This window comes from Macaca fascicularis, chromosome 20 (assembly GCF_037993035.2).
Source record: "Macaca fascicularis isolate 582-1 chromosome 20, T2T-MFA8v1.1".
Classification (NCBI taxonomy): domain Eukaryota; kingdom Metazoa; phylum Chordata; class Mammalia; order Primates; family Cercopithecidae; genus Macaca; species Macaca fascicularis.
In genome coordinates this window covers 79,683,923-79,703,764 of record NC_088394.1, presented here as the reverse complement: position 1 = coordinate 79,703,764, position 19,842 = coordinate 79,683,923, and the positions used below count along the sequence as shown (strand labels likewise).

Below are 19,842 nucleotides of genomic sequence, written 5' to 3'. Positions count from 1 at the left end.
AAGACCCTGCATTTCTTGGACACGTGCGGTGGCTCATGCCTGTAATGCCAGCACTTTGGGAGGCCGAGGCAGGAAGATCACCTGAGGTCAGGAGTTCGAGATCAGCCTGGCCAACATGGTGAAACCCCGTCTCTACTAAAAATACAAAAATTAGCCGGGTGTGGTGGCGGGTGCCTGTAATTCCCAGCTTCTTGGGAGGCTGAGGCAGGAGAATCACTTGAACCCGGGAGGCAGAGGTTGCAGTGAGTCACGATCGCGCCACTGCACTCCAGCCTGGGCGACAGCAGAGTGAGACTCAAAAAAAAAAAAAAAAAAAAAAAAAGACCCTGCATTTCCATTTTTGCACTGGGCCTGGAAAGTTTGTGTCTGCTCTGCTGTTAGAGCTGTGGGTTCCAACCAGGCCTGCTTCACTCCAACCCCAGTGCTTTACTGTCTCCTCCAGAGCTCTTTCTAGAAGGCACACCTGGCAGCTCAACGTTTAACTCCCAAGAAGGCGCTCCATTACCTAGAGGATACTATGTCTTATTTCCTAACGCAGGGATTCTCACCCTGGCTGGACACCCAGGGGAGGGAGGGCTTTGGAAAAATACTAATGGTCTGGGCATGTTGCCCAGCATGCTGCGGGTGGGCCCCTGGCATTGCTGTGTGGAAAAGGTTTTCCAGGTGATTCTAATGAGTAGGTAGACTACAGCACCATTTGTAGAGCCTGGCACAGTTCCTGGGTGTTTAATAAATGTTTTCCAACTTTTTAGAGCAACGAATTGACTGGAGGGCTTACGCTGAGAATTAAACTGGGTCGTGAACAAGAAGAGACTCAACTTTGGGATCCATATTTGCGCCAGACTAGGAGCTCGGAGTTTGCCAGGCAATGGGGGAAGCCGCCTGGGGCTGGCTGGAGAGGGAGAGAGAGTGGGAAAGACTTGGAAATTAGGTGCACCTTCCTGAATATTTGGAGCTTGGTGAGCCTTAACTTTACGTAGCCTAGAAATAGCACCTGATCCCACTTAGGTAACTCTTCTCCCCCATCCTCAATTCCAGTTCTTTGATGAGTGGGATAATCCCATGCCTAGTCTCAGCGTAGAGTGCCAATCCAGGCCTGGCCAATCAGATTATTCCATTCCTCTCGGCTGGCTTCTGTGATTGGCTCAGAGATAGGCATATACCCCAAACCAGACCAGTGAGATGCAACCTTGGGACATTTGCGGGAACTTTGGCCCAGAGAAGCTCTTGTTGTCCAGGGGTTGGTGCCTGAGGGGTTTGAATGCAGCTGGAACTGCTTGTGGGCATCTTACCATGGTGGCCAAGGCATCATACAGGATGGTAGAGTTGACTGGCAGCATCCATTCCTGATGAATTTCAGCATCTGGATTCAGCAATGTCTGAATTTACCCCAAAACTCCTGCTTCCAAGTGTCAACAAATGCTCTTCCTTGCTTCAGTACCTTGAGGTAGATTACTGGTCACTTGCAGCTGAAAGCAAGCGATAAGGAATGTAAATAACCTGAACAAAATTTCCTGTCCCTTGGTTCCTGAATCACCTTACACGGATTTGCAGGGAGCTGAATATTCAGTCCGGAGTGAGAGATGCATTCAAGGAGCAAATGGCACTGGTACCCGAGTCAAAGTCTTGCCTTCAGCCAAGATGGCATCCTGAGATCCTGAGATCTTTCCCCCCAATCAGTGCAACTGCAGACCTTTGATACTGACTCTATAGGATCCTTTATTTATTTTTATTTATTTATTTTTGTCTGACCACAGCTTTCCAGGATATGCATCTATCCAATGATCAAATGTTTGCTGGGCATCTACTTTGTGCCAGGCACTGTGCTGGTACAGAACTTGTAAAGAAGACTCTTTCCAGGCCAGCCCAGAAAAGCCAGTGCACGCCATTAGACCATTTTCAGAATCGCAGGCTGCAGAGTACGGAAGAATTCTATTTATTCAATTATTATTGTATGTAAGTAGTTGCAAGAATATTTAAACCTATTGCACACTTCAATAAACAGATAAGTAGTAGGTAGCCAAATTTTACCACACTAGTCATGAGAAAAAACGGACAAAAAGGAATGTGCAATTTTTTTTTTTTTTTTGACAGGGTCTCACTCTGTTGCCCAGGCTGGAGTGCACTGGCATGATCTTGGCTCACTGCAACCTCCGCCTCCCGGGTTCAAGTGGTTCTCCCACCTCAGCCTCCCAAGTAGCTGGGATTATGCAGGCACGCGCCACCACTCCTGGCTAATTTTTGTATTTCTTGGTAGAGACAGGATTTCACTGTGTTGGCCAGGCTAGTCTTGAACTCCCGACCTCAAGTGATCCACCTGCCTCCCAAAATGCTGGGATTACAGGCATGAGTCACTGTACCCAGCTGGTGCAATAATTTTTAAAACAAATTTTGGCTGCTGGTGTTACTGTCAGGGTAAAATGGATATTTCCACAAGGAATCTGATGGCCATGCTGGCCTCTTGAAGGGCTTTGAATGTTGATAACACAGGTTCTTTGAGGACAGTTTGCTTCTGAGACATTGGCCCATCTCAGGGGGAGCCTGGAACCTTCCTCTCCTGGCAGTCTCTTGTGACCTGTGCCATGGCAGAGTCAGATACCGTACATCAAGCAGAGTCACATGTTAGCAGTTGACTCTAGGTGGTACACAGGTGTTCACTATAGAAGTTCTTCTAGCTTTGTTGAACGTTTAAACATTTTCAAAATAAAATGTTGGAAAAAATGAACTTGGTTCAAATTTATTTCCCTCCTCCTTTTTTTTTTTTTTTTTTTCAATTTTCTGTTTTTCTTTAGCTTCTCTTTGATTACTAAAGTTGCCAGTTCCAGAGCAATTACTTTCTGCAAACAAGTTCTCAGAAGCCTCAGATGAATTTTGGACCTAATTTAATTCCCAATTTACTTGCTTATGAGAAAAAAAAAAAAGCTTAATTTCTTCACACCAAATCAACCCTTGGTGTACCAGCTATGATTGCTTTGAAAAGCTGGCTATAAGATGCCAAGCCAGGCAGCATGAGATAGTCCAAATGAATTCATGAAAACGGGGGAAAAAGGGGGTGTTCAGAGTTTGCAGGACAATGGCAAACCCCATGCACACACAAAGGGAGCCCAGGAGGGGACAGGCACACCAGGATAAAGGGAGAGCACGGATGGTGCCTGTGATCAGGTACAGATGGGAGCCAGCTGCTCTGATGAGCAAGGGTGAATGAGGCCAGTCGGAGCCTCTCTCTGTATCTAACATGTGGCTTGGTGGTTCCAGGCATGGGGGTTGGGCAAACAGGCACAGAGTTGTCCTTTGACTTGCGTCCCCCGCAAAAAGATATGTTGACACCCTCACCCTTGGGATCTGTGAATGTGACCTTATTTGGAACTAGGGTCTTTGCAGATATAACTAGATGAGATGAGGTCATCACGGATTTGGGTGGGCTTTAATCCAACAACTCGGGTCCTTATAAGAAGAGGTTTACTTGGACACAGACACATGGAGAGGAGACCAGAACGTGAGGACACACAGACCTGCGGCGGGAGGAAGGCCATGTGATGATGAATGCAGAGATGGGAGCAACGCAGCTGCCAGCCACGGGATGCTGGGAATCACCAGGAGCCGCCAGGAACCATTAGGAGCTACCAGGACCTGGAAGAGGCAAGGAAGGCCCTTCCCTAGAGCCCCAGAAGGAGCACAGCCCTGCCCACCCCTTGATGTTGCATGTCTGGCCTCCAGACCGTGAGAGGACACAGATCTACCATTTTAAGGCCCCTGGTGTGTGGAGCTTTGGTAGGGCAGCCCCGGGACAGTCACACACAGGGTGACAGTGGAGCCCCAGAGAGGTCTGCAGAGTTGCTGCTGCAGGGCCCAGCATGACCTTCGTCTGCCCTTGGTGTCAACACCCACAGTCCTCCTTGCTTGTTGCTTCTGTGTCTTGTCTTACAGCAGAGCACTGCATCTGTCCGTTCGCTCTCTGCTCCTGTCTCCTGCAGGCAGCTCAGAGACACAGCGGGACCCCGGAGCCCAGCTTAGTCTAGGATCTGACTCTATCAACATTATCAGTAAAGGACAAAAAGCACCCAGGAGGAGGTGGGCCAGCCATGGGACCTCATGCAAAGACAGCTGGGGAGCAACCACGGGTACTCTGCCTCCCACCTTCTGGGTACTGGGTCCCTGCAGTGGCTGGTCTCTGCTGGGGAGGTAGGTGTGTCCTGCTTGCTTTGGGAGCACATGCTCCAAGCTGCTTTCTCAGTGGAGTTCAGCTGCCTGGGCAGACTGGCCAGCAGAGAGGACTCCTTCATACTTTGATTTCTTACTGAAAATGACTACACGGTCATTTTGGAGCCCAGTGAGTGGAGGGGCCATGCCGTGGAACTCAGTGACGTCACCAGGGCTGGGCCAGCCTGGGTGACCTGTTTGGGTGGGTGGGCAGCTGGTGCTTCTTAGGTGCCTTCCCTCCCCTTCTTGAAAGTATGTCCCTCGCTTAGAGAAGATGAGGCTGTCCCCCAGCTGGCCCTTAGCCAGTCAAGGTTATTTGGGACCCCCTTACCAGTGATGGCTGTGAGGTGGGCGAGTGACCTGCACCTGGCCAAACAGATAGAAGGGCAGGTCTGTTGGAAGATCACAGGAAAGTGTGCTCCTGGTGGAGAGACAGAGACACGCACATACACAAAGAGAGAGAGAGAGAGAAAAGGAAGAAGAAGAAGAGGAAAGAAGAAGAAGAAGGGAGGGTAAAGGGAAAGAGAAAGAGAGGATGACCCAAAGCCCCCGCTCTGCCTCCCTGCCTTGGATGGGGCCTGTGAAACGTGTATCCGAGTTGGGATGATTTAAACAAGGGAAGCAGCAAGCCGGTATCGCAAGGCCTCCCTTCCTTCTACAGGGGCAGCGGTCGGTGAGCACACGTCCTTCAACTTTTGTTTTCAAGACAGTTTCACTATGTTGCCCAGGCTGGTTTTCCCCATTTCCAAATAAGGCCACATTCACAGGTACAGGGGTTAGGACTTCAACCAGTCTTTTGCGGGGGACACTATTCCACCCACAACTGAGGTGGGCAGGGAGGAAAGGTTTGGAACAAGGGTGTTGGGGTGGCCCACAGAGGCGGTGCTTGGAGATACTGTGTCACCCTGAGAAGAAAGCCACAAGCCCCACAGAACAGTCAGCAGCACGGGTGGACAGAAGGGGTGACAAGTCTCCTATCCACAGCACAGCCTCCTCTGGGCATCTCATGCATGAGGTCCCTCAATATCCTTGTGATTTAAACCATTTTTAGTCATTGCTTAAAGCTGAAAACATTCTAATGTTTTTATTAGAGAAAAAAATATGCAATCGTAAGTACTTGAACCCAGTACTTTGATTTTGGGCTAATGTATTACATGTTTTCCTTTCCAGCTATAAGAAAAAGAAGTTACGCGTTAGTTATTTCCTTCAGGATCAATGACCCAAGTGATACATGAGAATCTTGTTCTTTTTTCAAAAGAGCAAATGTGATTCCCTGTTAAGTGCATGAAACTGTGCTTAAAACTCTCCGAAAGTTCAAATTAAACCGTAATTGTACAGCTATCTTTCCCATTATTAGTGAAATCTTGTTATTTTCACAAGTTAAATTCTATTTAAATACATTTATGTATTACAGAATTGTCAAGTGGCGGCTTAACCTGCTGAGGGAATAGAAAAGAGTGTGCCTAGATTAAAAGAATGCACTTACACGAAAATAAAGATAAATGAACTAATAAATTACTAGTTTTTAATAAATAATCTCTGTATTGAATAACTTATCCTTCTGGTAAAATATTTACTATGCTCTTTAAAACCTTTTTAATCAACCGAAACACTCAGGAAGCTTTCAATGATTGGATATCCTTTTGTGGCTTAAGAGTTGAAATGATTTTTTACTGAAGTACATTTTAATCAGAGGCAAATTGATTTAAAGTGATTCAAGTCTTCATGGTGTGAGGGCTCTTCATGCTCAGTTCCTCGGGCTTAGGAGTGGACTCCTCGGTTCAGAAGGCGGAAGAGGTCACACTTGGTCCGAGAGCGTGGATGTTCTGGTAATTAAGAATCAATTCCTTTTCAATTATTTTAGGACTAGCCCAGGCCTGAGACTCCCAGCATGGGAGCTTCGCCCACACTCTCATTTCTCTACGCAGTGCTTTTGTGCATGGGAAATGATATACAAATATAATACATGAGGGAATTTATTAAAAATATGAATCTCCAGCCCCTGTTCCAGATATTCTCAATCAGGATCTACAGAAAGGGGGCCTGGGGACCTGCATGTTAATCAGTGCCACGTGAGGCTTTTTGGTTTAGACATCTTTGACCTTAAAGCCATTAGACTAAAGGATACTGGGCAACCCAACACCCTTGCCCCAAGGCCCTGGTTGATGCCCTCAGGTGCTGGTTGATGCCCTAAGGCCCTGGCTCTCTCACTCTCAGAGTCACCTGGAGGATGTGTAAAAACACAGGCTGCTGGACCTCCCTCCCAGGGTCTCTAATTGAGTAGGGCTAGGTAGGGCCTGGGGATCTGCATTTCCAACAAGTTCCCAGGGGATTCTGATGTTGCCGGTTCAGGACCGCATTTTAAGAACCACTGCCCTATGGGAAATGTCTCCAAGGAAGAAAATATTCTTCCATGTATGTTTTGTTGAAATCCGAGGCAAAAAAAAAAAAAAAAATCCATCATTCTCTGACCGATTATGGAAAACAAGTATCAGAAGAGAGCAGAAGAATGAATACTGTCAGAACTTCAGTGATTCAGGTGCTGCTGCAAACCTTTCAGAACCAAGACCAGATACAGGGTCGTCTGCCGAAGGGGTTATGAAGAGTCCAGAAGAGAACATCAGGTTGGTTCCCAAGCAAGAAAGAGCTTAACATCTCAAAGGTGTTTAATTCAGCATAAGAGCAAATTACGACATCCATTTCGTTACGGGTGTTTCAAAGAATTCTCACCAGTTTATTAGTCAGTGTTAGGATAACAGGGATTCTTTAAGTTCTGAACTTGCTAAACAGTAACTTGTTGGAAGCATTACTAGCAAATCTTGTCCACAATTGTTCTGGAATACAAGTCAGCTTGAATAAATCCAAGAAATTTCTGGCAGAGTTGATGGTAGGGAACAATTTCCGGGTCGGTGATTCCAGAGATTTTGTGCCAGAGAGTCTCTATGGGTTCTGCTTTTCACGATGGGGAAGACAAAGTCGGATCACAGATCACTGTCAAGACTTGTCAAAGCTTGAGAAAATGGGAGTGGCCCAGGAAAAGAATCTTCCTGGTGTCTCCTTCTGAGGATGCTGGCAACATGTGCATCTGATACAATCAACCTTCCAGACAAGGATTCTGATAGGAAGTTCAGCCCCGGAGATGAGGGCTCACAGACCCAGTACCGACCCACAGTAACCATGAACCTCTGTAAAATTCTATAAGCAAGACTGCATACTCTTGACAGATGGCTTTCAAAAGATTCTTTCCCTTTAAGATTCTTAATTATGGCCCCAGTGAACACAGGTCCTAATTGAGGCGCACCTGAGCCTGGCTAACAGGAGAGGTACCTATCAAAGGGAAAGGCTGATTTCTTTTTTCTTTCTTTTTTTTTTTTTTTTTTTTTTTTTTTGAGATGGAGTCTCCCTCTGTCACCCAGGCTGGAGTGCAGTGGCGCAATCTCAGCTCACTGCAAGCTCCGCCTCCCGGGTTCAAATGATTTTTCCTGCCTCAGCCTCCTGAGTAGCTGGGACTACATGAGCCTACCACTGCGCCCGGCTAATTTTTTGTATTTTTAGTAGAGATGGGGTTTCACGGTGTTAGCCAGGATGGTCTCAATCTCCTGACCTCGTGATCTGCCCGCCTCAGCCTCCCAAAGTGCTGGGATTACAGGCGTGAACCACTGCGCCCGGCCAGGAAAGGCTGATTTCTTTTGAGGACATTGTTTTGCAGCATTTCCTGGACTTACCAGTCCTGGGCTTCTGTTCCATGAAGAATTTGATCCAGTCCTTTGCCTCAATAAGATTCTGGAGCAGAATCAGTCAAATGGTCTTACATTTTCAGGAGAACGCACTGTTAAAAGAAACAGCCATATTATTTACATTTCCAGAAATGGCTCTTCTGATGATTATCCGTAGCCCATCAAAATTAACTGGATATTCTGCATAAAAGATCTTTAAGATATGTAATATTTAAAGTTTCTTTCTGGAAACACTTACTGGGTTTTTGACAGCAGCTTGTAAAGACCAAGGTAAGAGATAATAAAACTACAGCAATGGTTTACAAATGGAGGTTTTGAAGGTTGATTAGAGGGAGATGAATTCCAGCTGGAAAACCTTTTGATAATGTCAACAACTTTCGAGCGTCTCTGAGGAGTGAATGAGATGATACAGGTGAAAGCACCTAGCGCCGTACCTGGCACAGGACAGGCAGGGAAAATGTCAGGTGGATCTGAAGCTGAATCGGGTTACCGAGGGATCAGAAATCCTTATTTTCAAACAGTTGGGACACAATCAAATTGTTGAGGCATGCATGACACATGGATTGAGTTGAATGCCAGGTAACAGGGGCCAAAGCCCTGATTGTCCAAGTTGGAGGTGTCAGCTGGGTTGACACAGGCGTGGAAGAATCCCATGGAACTTGGTGAACTACATCATCGAACGGTCTGCAGTAGACAAGCCTTCTTGAATGAAGTTCTCGACTTTGACTGCACACTAGCGTCTAAAATGAACGCTGCTGTCTGGACCCACCCACGGAGATTCTGATGTGAGGGTTCTGTGGTGCTGCCCAGTCTTGGGCCTTTGAACTGCTCCCCAGGTGATTCTAATGTGCCACCAAGGTTGGCAGCCAGCTAATTCCGATTTAACCACCTCCAGTGTTACCAGTGTTTATAATCTAGAAGCTACATCTGGAAGGTCTGTAGCAAACACTGTAGGTTATCCACCCAGTAACCATTCTGATTTCCTTTCTGATGGAACCCTGGTTTTGTTCTTGTATGTCTCTACCTCTGAGGGTCCAGAAACTGACAGCAGAACCATTACACCAGGCTCAGGTGGTCTCATGAGTGAGTTAAGCTGGGATTCCTCAATCTTAGCACTGTTGACACTTGGGACTGTGCCATTCTTTAGGGTGAGGGTTGTCCTATGCATGGGTGTGAAAGCAGCGTCTCTGGTTTCTACCCTCTCGGTGCCAGTAGCACCCCCAACCTGAGTAGTGATAACAAAAAAACAATAACCACACTGCTGAACCTATCATGCAGGTCCTGTTTGCCAGGATCATTTTAGGCACAGGCAGTGGGGTGGAAACACCTTCAAAGAAACATTTTCTTCACTCTTGAGAGACAAAAGGAAAGGAGAAAGGCATTCTCTGGCTGGATGCACCCAGGTGGGACAAATCTGGGGTTTGGTCTTTTTATTTTTTATTTTTATTATTTTATTATTTTTTGAGATGGAGTCTCGCTCTGTCACCCAGGCTGGAGTGTGCAATGGCACGATCTTGGCTCACTGCAACTTCTGCCTCTTGAGTTCAAGTGATTCTCCTGCCTCAGCCTCTGGAGTAGCTGGGATTACAAGTGCCCACCACCACGCCCAGCTAATTTTTGTATTTTTAGTAGAGATAGGGTTTCGCCATGTTGGCCAGGCTGGTCTAGAACTCCTGACCTCAGGTGATCCACCCACCTCGGCCTCCCAAAGTGTTGGGATTACAGGCGTGAGCCACCGTGCCCAGCCCGATCTTGCTCTTAGTTTTACTGAGGTGCAGAATTTACTAGCCCCAGAGCTGCCCTCCCTTGGGACTTCTTGCCATGTGAAATAATACATCCCACCATTATTAAAAGGGCTGATTTCTGCTATTGGCAGCTAAATGCTTCTAAGCTGCTGGATCCTGAATCCAGACTATTCTTAATTATTGGGAAGCAATACTGTTCTCTTTTGAAAGGTGGACATTTTGCAAGACCAATGTGACTAAATGGTCAAATTCTGTTTTCTACGGTAGGGACACAGAATTTGACCATTATTAGATCATTATCGTGAAGATTATTATTGTGAAGCAGGACAGTCAAGCCTGTTCTTATGAGGCAGGGTAGCATCTACATGATAGTTCATGTATGTGGTGTCTACATAAGCTTTGGTAAAATGGAGCTCTGTTGAGGAGACAGCCACACATTACATTTCATCAGTGTCGGGGATCCCACAGAGGCTGATGCTGTACAGCTTTTAGGGTCACTTGAACCCTAGGCAGGGGTCTGAGGAGCTTCCAGGCACCTCTTAGTGAGAGCCTCAGGGGTGAGGACCAAGCCTTAGGATCCCCCCTCTCTTTTTTTTTTGAGACAGGGTCTTGCTCTGTCAACCCAGCTGGAGTGGAGTGGTCCGATCACAGCTCACTGCAGCCTCGACTTCCTGGGCTCAGGTGATCCTCCCACCTCAGCCCCCTGAGTGGCCGGGAGCACAGGTGTGTGCCACCACACTCAGGGCTAATTTTTCTATTTTTTTGTAGAGATGGAGTCTCACTATATTGCCCAGGGTGGCCCTTTTTTCTTTTTTAAAATAACAAACTCTTTTCCTATTTTCATATTAATTTGTGGGGTTGATAAGTGCAATGTTCAATCACAATTCCTCTGGTTTTGTTTTTGGGCAGTGACTGACGTCTCCCCTCCCTCATTTCACTCATTGAAAAGTTCTCAACTGGCTGCAGCTAAAATCAGACACTTAAAATTCATGCAAGATTCAGATTCCAGGTGACGGCTTCAGGAGTGCATTTTAAAGTCTTCGTTGCTGTAAAACAACAACAAAAACCGTGCTCCAATAGGATGGTAAGCTAATAGGTCATGGAGTTGGGGGGGTGTCTTTTTCTCCCCCGGGTTGGGCCTCAAGCAATAATTTTTGTGGGAGACGGGACGGGTACAGGCATGGAAAACCAATGTGAAAACCTGCGGTTCGTACTCCCCGCGGTTGTGCTCTGGGCAGATGTTTGAGGAACTTAGTTTCTGTCGTTGTTCTCAACTGATTTAGGAGAAAAAGGCACTGATCCAGGAGCACACATTTTCTACCAGCTCTGAATAGTTTAAATTGCAAATAAAAACTCACATCCAGTGTGTTTATTACTTAATTTTAGGTCATGTTTAATTGAAAACACTACATCAGCCTTTTGAAACTAAATTTCGAGACCCAGCGAGTGGGGTTGATGATTTCCAGACAGCTGGACAGATGAGATTTGGAGCTCGGCTCACATGAAGAGGCAGATGATCAGCTGTGTTCGTGAGCGGTGCAGGCGTGCAGCTGTGAGGACATTCTAGGGTCATCACTGCCAGCTGTGACCTCCGGCCTCTGACTCCCAGTCTCGGGTTCCTTTTCCTTCAATGGGACTCATCAAATGAAAACCTCTCAGTGTGGTCATGAGGATTAAGCCAAATAGTGCAAACAAAATGCTTAGCGCAGTACAGCGGTTTATAGTCAATGCTTTCAATGGTGCTAGCTGTGAACAATCGGTAACTGTAGCCAGTCAACTTTCAGGGCTAGATATGACAACACATGCTGCAAATGCCTCCATTTTATTCTAATCAAAATATATAATCTGCAAAATCCAAAGAAAAGAGGAACACAGTATCTGTTTGGGAAGGCTTCCATTTACAATCAGCATGTTGAAAAAGTTCACTTTTCATTGTTTGGAGGACTCTGTTCCCATAGCAACAGTGCTCTAAGTGGGGGTTAAAATTCCAAGGACTCACTGGGGCAAATTAACTCTTAGTTACCTGAAATATTGTATGCTAGTCCTGACAGGGTCAAACAATGACTGCACTTTACTGGTAATGAAACAAAAAATTGCTATGAAAATAAGATTAAAATATTTAAAAATCCTGTGGCTCAAAGGACAGCAGGATGAACTAGGGGCCAAACGAAGAAGCTGTGGGGCCTTGGGGTTTGGGAGACAGGGCACTTAAATGTAAGGCTGTTTTCCTTGGTGCAAGGGCCCCCATACTCATCTGTATTTGTCAGCCCTCAAGAGAATCTTCACTGGCTGGTAAATGAACAAGAAGAGTTGGAGAAAGAGTACTTCATACAGTATAAAAAAGACCCTTGGCCAGGCATGGTGGCTCAAGCCTGTAATCCCAGCACTTTGGGAGGCTGAGGCAGGACTGCTTGAGCCTAGGAGTTCTAGACCAGCCTGGGCAACACAGCAAAACCCAGGGGTGGTGGCATGAACCTGTAATACTAGCTACTTGGGAGGCTGAGGCAGGAGGACTGCCTGAGCCTGGGAGCTTGAGGTTCCGAGTGACCTATGATTATGCCACTGCACTACAGCCTGGGCAACAGCAGAACTTGAAATCCAGCAGGCGAGCAGGTTTAAAGATGAGTTCTCTGCTCTACTTTCCGAGCCTTTAATACGCTAATTTCTTCATGAGGTTCACAGCATGTCGTCTAAACCCAAGTGACCATAACCCTTTTTTCCTGCAGCATCTCTAGGGGCAAGTGCTCTGGGAACGTACCTGAGACAATTCGCCTGCAATGCGAGTCCTCGCAAGCCCTCCTCCCGCTCCTCAGCTTCCCCTTCCAGCAGGCAACCTCCCCCATCAGCTTCCCCTTCCAGCAGGCAACCTCCCCCATCAGCTTCCCCTTCCAGCAGGCAACCTCCCCCATCAGCTTCTCCTTCCAGCAGGCAACCTCCCCCAACACGCCCCTCCTGCTTTGCCTTGGGCTACTTGTACTTAATCCATCCAGAGGTTTTAGTTGATACTCTAATGTGATTTCTGCATTTCAATCTGAAAACCAAATAGATTTTTGACACAAAGGAAGCTTCATAGCAGGATTTCAGGCACCTTTATTCATGGCAGATATTTTTGGTCAGGGCAGCCTGCCTTTGAAATCGTTCCATTATTTGAGGAGGTCGACTCCTGCCTAAGTCACAACTCTCCTACAACTGCAACCGGCCATATCATTTCCATTTGCCACTTAGGAGGCTTGAGAACATCAGCAGGGACGCAGGTTTCAGCTGGTCTGGTCAATGCCTGCAGTGTGTGCGGGGCATTCAGGGGCTCCAGCCTGCATCACAACTGGCCTGATCAAAGGAGGTTCTGCAGCTGAGTAACCAGAGTGGTGAATTCATTTTATTACAGAAGGATCTGACTCCTTTATGTTCCCCATGTAACTTGTATACAGGACAAATTATTTCTTACTATGATAGATTTGCAATATAAACACCAAGACTGGTGATACGAGAAACTTAAAAAACATGATGTTTTTCAATTTTTCAAGTTTTTGTGTAAAAGCACTTTGTGGTGACAATCATGGATCACCTTCCATGTCATCAATATTGGCTTCTCGGTTTAGCACTCCTGGCACTGCATTTTTGAGTGGCAAGAGTTAAAAGGTATTGTCCCTGTCTTCTATAATCAATAATATTGTCACTCTGCAAGAATTTAGATAAGAAACAGTTGAAGTAAAACAGTATTTCTTAAAAACTCGAGTCTACCACACACCATTGATCACATTCTAGCCAAGCAGCTGGCATGGGCTTAACATGGTCTCTTTTCCTTCGCTTTCTTTTCCAGTCAGTAGCTCCAAGGAGAGATGGAGTGACTGAATTTTAAAATCCTGCCAGATTTTTTATGGTAAAAGATGGAGTGACTGAATTTTAAAATCCTGCCAGATTTTTTATGGTAACCATTGTAGATGAACCATGTAGGGTCCTGCTGAAGTATTAGAATCTCATGCAAAACTCTTAACAAATGCCTCATTACAGAAGGCTATTGTCATTTTCTGTACTGTAAAAGTTCTAACACAAGAAAGTGGCAGTGGTTACTTTTCATTGACTTTAGCATGTGACCTCAGGGACTCAGACATAAGTCTAAGTTCTATTCTGAGTTTTGGCAACAGAGCAGTGACAGATATTTCTGAATAAACAATTTTTAGGTGTTTTTAGCCATTCGAAAAGTATTGCCAACACACTATTTGGTGTTACTTTGTGCTGAGAATTAAAGAACTCTAAAGTCTACAAACATCTTACTTCACCAAGACTATAATCGAAGGGTTTACTACTTGTGTAATAAAAAAATCACACAGCAACTTTTATCCAAACAGCAACTACTACAAAAGGAATGACAAGAAAAAAAATATGACTTCACAGAAATACACTAAAAGATTTGACAATGTTATGCAGGAACCGCCAAAGTTTTAGTGTTTAATGATGAATAGCACAACTGACCAAGGTCCAAGATGTGAAGATACTATGTTCAAGAAACTGGGGGTTAAATCACTCTACAAACTAACTATATAGTATGTGATAAGAATGCATACTTTATAATATAAAACCTGTCTACACATAGTAGTTAGCTGTAAAAAGCCATTCGATCTTCTCTTGGCTTGGAAACATGGTGTTCCAGATTCCAGTATAAATTATTAGCAACCTGTTGAAGAAGGAAAAATCATCAACATGTTTTTCATTGTATGAGTGCAAGTAAAAATGACATACAGAACTATCAACTAAAAATCCCTTTACACTCTCCTATTGAGTTAAACTTATTTTCTTTGGACAATATTTTAGCAAAAATAGATTTAACTGGAAATATTTTTTAAAATTTTGGAGTCAGTTTCCTACTCCCATTCTTTTCTTTGAATGACCCCCATCACTAGCCAGTCTACAATCCTGAAATTCTTGTGGCAAGATTCTCAGTCGGCTGATGGGAGTTTTGGCTGCCACATAACATAAAAAGAGACCCACAGATGCATCGAAGACTGGTAGGACATTTTTCCAAATTATCTCTGGATAAGAATAATGATGACATCACCCATAGAAAGCAGTTATGTGATGTACTCACATAGTGAATAAACCCTACCCATCGTAAAGATAAAAGCAAAGTTAAGAGTGTGTCTTCAACATCCCAAATCTGTATTTCGCAGTAACTTAAAATGTGGTCCAGAGCAAGCCCAGAAAATAGGAAACTAGGCATCTTTTACTGTATATTCTGCTTGGTGCACTACCTATCTAAAAATACTCAGGATTTTATTTTTTCATTTTTTTTTTGAGACAGAGTCTTGCTCTATCACCCAGGCTGGAGTGCAGTAGCATGATCATGGCTCACTGCAAACTCTGCCTCCTGAGTTCAAAGGATTCTCCTGTCTCAGCCTGCCGAGTAGCTGGGATTACAGGCGTGCACCACCACGCCCATTTTTGTAGAGACAGGGTTTCACCATGTTGGCCAGGCTGGTCTCGAGCTCCTCACATCAAGTGATCTGCGCGCCTTTGCCTCCCAAAGTGCTGGAATTACAGGCATGAGCCACCACGTGCCAGCAACCGTTTTTTTTTTTGAGACGAGTCTCACTCTGTCGCCCAGGCTGGAGTGCAGTGGCGCGATCTCAACTGCAACCTCTGCCTCCCTGGGTAACATTCATTTTTATAGAGAATTAAAACGTTATACATGAAACATGAGAAAAGGGAGTTTAAAACTTATTTTTCACATATACAGAGGAAAAGGACTGTGCACTCAGTGCACCTATCTTGCTATTGGGTAGTTTTAATGGGCTTTCCTCTGACATCTGAAACTATTCAGTGGAAATTTAAATGAACTCCAGAGTAAAAGCTTAATGTGGCCACAATCTAGTTTACCTATGTCAAGTTACCAAGCAAGTCTCCAGAATTTAAGCCATTTAAGAAGGTGGTAATGTGGGCGACTTATCAGCGATCCCCTCCACCGCCCCCCGCCTCCCAAGAAAAGCAATGGAAAATCTTCCAGTGACAGGCTTTATAGGCCAACAAAAACCCCTTTATTAGCTGGAATGATAAAAACTCAGTGGTTATCTAATGTTAGCCAGTTGTCTTAACTAACAGTGACAGAAGTCTAATTAATAAAAACTGGGAAAATAAATTCAGTGTAAAGAATGAGTTTGGCATGAAAAATTCCAAAACATGAAGTCCACAGCGGGTAAAGAATACAGGGATGTTTGCTGGGATCATGGCTGGGAACTGATCTACAGAATGTCTGACTACATCAAAATTATACTTACAGGTTCTATTCTTTTAAGGGAAAAAAAAAAGGCCGGGCACGGTGGCTCACACCTGTAATCCCAGTACTTCCAGAGGCTGAGGTGGGCGGATCACTTGAGGTCAGAATTCGAGACCAGCCTGACCAACATGGAGAAACCCCATCTCTACTAAGAATACAAAATTAGCTGGGCGTCGTGGCGCAAGCCTGTAATCCCAGCTACTCGGGAGGCTGAGGCAGGAGAATCCCTTGAACCCAGGAGACAAAGGTTGTGGTGAGCCGAGATTGTGCCATTGCACTCCAGCCTGGGCAACAAGAGCAAAACTCCGTGTTAAAAAAAAAAAAAAACAAAAAGAAAAGAAAAAAAGAAACAACAAAAAAAATTGCCCCCTTCCTCACCTTCAACTCTTTTGTGTGGCAGGTATCTTGTTTTCACCTTCCAGTTCTTCCACCCCAGCCTGTGTCATGAGGTCTGCGATGTTCTTCTCCAGATCATCAATGCGACTACTCATATCATCAAGTGGTGAAGTTAAAGACAACGCGTGCCAACATCTCCTCATTGAGCCCTTTCCTTCCGTCCCTGTAGACTACGGCCTTAAACACAACGATTTTAGGGAAACAGGTCTTCCAATTTCCTTTAGACACTGTTACAGGCTGGTGGGTAAGAGTATAGGCCTCTGGGGCATGGCTACCCAGCATCGGTTTCCGGCCCTGACCCTTACTAGTGATGGAACCCCTAAACCTCAATTTATGCATTTGCTAAAGATGGTAACACTACAACCCACTCATAAGGTCATGCTGAGTATCAAAAGAAAGACACACACAAAAACGCTTAGTTCACAGTCCATGGTCAACCACACCAGCTATTAGGATTGGTAGATGTACGCTCCTTGAGCCAGGGATCTGTCTAGCTCAGCTGTACCCCGAGCTCTCGGCGCAGTCCTTCTTGGAAACACAGTACAATCCAAGCTCAAATTCTGTAAGTGACTGGCTGAAGCTGGCCTGAAAACTACTCATTTATCCCCACCGCTGCCCGGCAAAGAGACTCCAAAGGCCCACAGGAGGCCCACTACAGATAAAAAGGATATTTCTCCCAATGATCTGGTCAGACATGGTCTGAAATTTATCTTGCATCTGCTGCAGGAGTGTCTGCACCTAAGAAAAACCGAAACAAACAAACATGGTCCACACTGATCCTGAGACACCTTCCTGGGATCAGGACGTGAGCTCCGGTCTCGGGTTCCAGCCCCATTTCTGCCTCTGGGCAGCTGTGCCGCCTTCAGCAAGGATCTTCCTTCTCGGGGCTTCCGTTTTCCCACCTGTCTAATTAGACTGGTGGGCTGGGGAGGCCGCTGCGACTCAAAGTTCAGGGTCTTTAGGCTGTTTCTGCCGGGTTGGGGCACCCGGGGGTGTGTAAGGAGTCGAAGGGCGGGGAGGGTGTCAGAGGGAGGCAGGAGGGGCCCGGGGGGCGTTCGCCACAGGTGAATGGGGCTACCGGAGGGGGTCGGGCTTGGGAGCGCCCGCGGGGAGACGGGTCCGCACCGAGCGCCCAGGGGGTCAAGGTGGCCGGGAGCCTCGGCCAGAGACGCTTCCAGAAACGGGGCCTCGGCAGACGCCACGCGCGATCGCGGTGGGCGCGCCTCTGTCCAGCAGGGCCTGGCCCGGCGCCGCCCGAGAATGCCGCGGCCTCGGGCCCTCACAGCCATCCCTTACCACCGAGGTGAGGTCCTGCACGGTCTTGGGGTCAGTCTCGGCCATCTCCCCGACGCCCAGCTTGGCGGTTATGTCTCAGACCGTAACCTACACTTCCGTTTGTCGGCTCAGACGCCCCCGCCCGCTGCTTCTCGCGACGAGACTGGCTGCTCGCGGGACCGCGGGGCATTATGGGAGTAGTAGTTTCTCCCGCACCGGAAGGGCCTCGAGGCCGAGCGCTTCCGTTCCAAGGAGCGGCCCCACCCCACGCTCCCCGCCCTCTTTTGCATAGCCCCTCCCCTCCCCAGCGTGCCGTTGGTGGAGTGGGAAGTGAGACCAACTCAGAAATGGAGCAATAGAGGCAGGGAGTGGCCTTGGCCCCCATTCCAGGCTGTAGTCAGTCGAAAGACGGCTCTGGGTTTCTTTGGCCTGTCAGGACGAACTTACTGAACTTTTGTCCTTCAACAAGACCCACTATACCCTTGTAACTGCCCCCAAGTCAAGGAACATGAGCCCCCCGGAAGCCCTATGGCCCCTGTCCTGTCCTGTCCTGTCCTGTCATCTCCACCCTGAGGGTGGCCAGCGTCCGGAGTTTAACCCTGCAGGTTCATTGTGCCCGTCAGGTTCATATGAGGGGATTCAGACAGGAAGCTGTCCATCATGTCTGGCTTCTTGCACTCCACGCGATGCCTACTGTTGAGTGGGGAAGGCTTCCGGCATCAGGGTTAGACTGTGGGTTTGGGTGTTGAAGGAGGTGGGCACTGCTGAGGTGGAACCTCTAGTTCCAACCCCACAGATGGTCTTTAGGATTGGGTCTCAGGGCAAGGGGATAGGAGAGTCCTTGACTGCGGGCCTGGCAAGGAGATGTGTGAAAGTTCTGGAAACTTTCACACATCTCATTTAAGGACTGCTGTGTGTGAGGGTCAGCTCCAGTTTGAGTTTAGGTGGGGAGAGTCTGTAAGGGGTTAGACCTGTTACAGGAAAGGGTCCTGATCCAGACCCCAAGAGATGGGGTTCTTGGATCTCCTGCAAGAAAGAATTCAGGGCGAGTCTGTAAAGTGAAAGCAAGTTTAAGAAAGTGAAGGAATAAAAGAATGATTACTCCATAGACAGAGCCCCGAGGGCTGCTGGTTGCTCATTTTTATGGTTATTTCTTGATTGTATGCTAAACAAGGGGTGGGTGATTCATACCTCCCCTTTTTAGACCATATAGGGTAACTTCTTGATGTTGCCATGGCATTTGTATACTGTCATGGCGCTAATGGGAGTGTAGCAATGAGGACAAACAGGGTTCATTCTCATTGCCATCCTGGTTTTGGTGGGTTTTGGCCGGCTTCTTTACTGCAAGCTGTTTTATCAGCAAGGTCTTTATGACCTGTACCTTGTGCTGACCTCCTATCCCAATCCTGTGACTTACAATCCTTTTAACTGTCTGGGAATGCAGCCCAGTAGGTCTCAGCCTCAGTTTACCCAGCTCCTATTCGAGATGGAGTTGCTCTTGTTCAAACGCCTCTGCGAGACCCACCAGTGTCTCTAACAAACCTGGAATCCAGTTGGCCTTGAGGCATAAGACTCAACTCCCTTCACCACCCCTTCCCCCTCACTTACACCTTTGCCTCTCACCCTACACACCTCATCCTTCCCTACAGAGAGATCTTCCTTTCTGTGTAAGGATGCACAACTTTTTTTGTATTTGGCTGTTGTCAACTGGTGTTTGGCTAGTACTTCACCCGACTACTTGAAATAAACATACTCAGTGTTTTAACTTAATCCTCAGAAGACCCTGTGATATAATTATCATAATTTTACATTATTGAGAAAACAGACGCAGAGGCATTAAGAAACTGGAACAAGGTCATCAAATTAAGGAAGTAAGAGATGCAGGACTTCCTTTTTTCTCACCATTCTAGAATTCTCTGATTTTTTTGAGCTTAGAGCAGAGTTTCTCAAGAGCTGCAATACTGGCATTTGAGTCAAGTCATTCTTTATTGTTGGTGGTGGAGGGGGTGACCGGGTGCCCTGTATATTGTAGGACGTTGAGCAGCATCTCTGACTTCTACCTGCTAGATGCCAGTATCTCAGTTTTCTTAAAATATATATATATTTTTTGAGATGGAGGCTTGCTCTGTTGCCTAGGCTGGAGTGCAGTGGCATGATGTCGGCTCGCTGCAACCTCTGCCTCTCCAGTTCAAGTGATTCTCCTGCCTCAGCCTCCCGA

General features: G+C 46.5%; 1 protein-coding gene across 1 annotated transcript; it reads right to left on the bottom strand.

Moving 5' to 3' along the window:
• Positions 1–12,754: 12,754 nt before the first annotated feature.
• HSBP1 (heat shock factor binding protein 1) lies at positions 12,755–17,771 on the bottom strand. The gene is made up of 4 exons (XM_005592652.5): positions 17,646–17,771; positions 17,021–17,087; positions 16,332–16,452; positions 12,755–14,357 (listed from the first exon to the last, which is right to left on the bottom strand). The coding sequence occupies exons 1-3, from the start codon at positions 17,688–17,690 to the stop codon at positions 16,334–16,336; spliced, it is 231 nt and encodes a 76-aa protein (XP_005592709.1). The 5' UTR covers positions 17,691–17,771; the 3' UTR covers positions 12,755–14,357; positions 16,332–16,333.
• Positions 17,772–19,842: the final 2,071 nt, after the last annotated feature.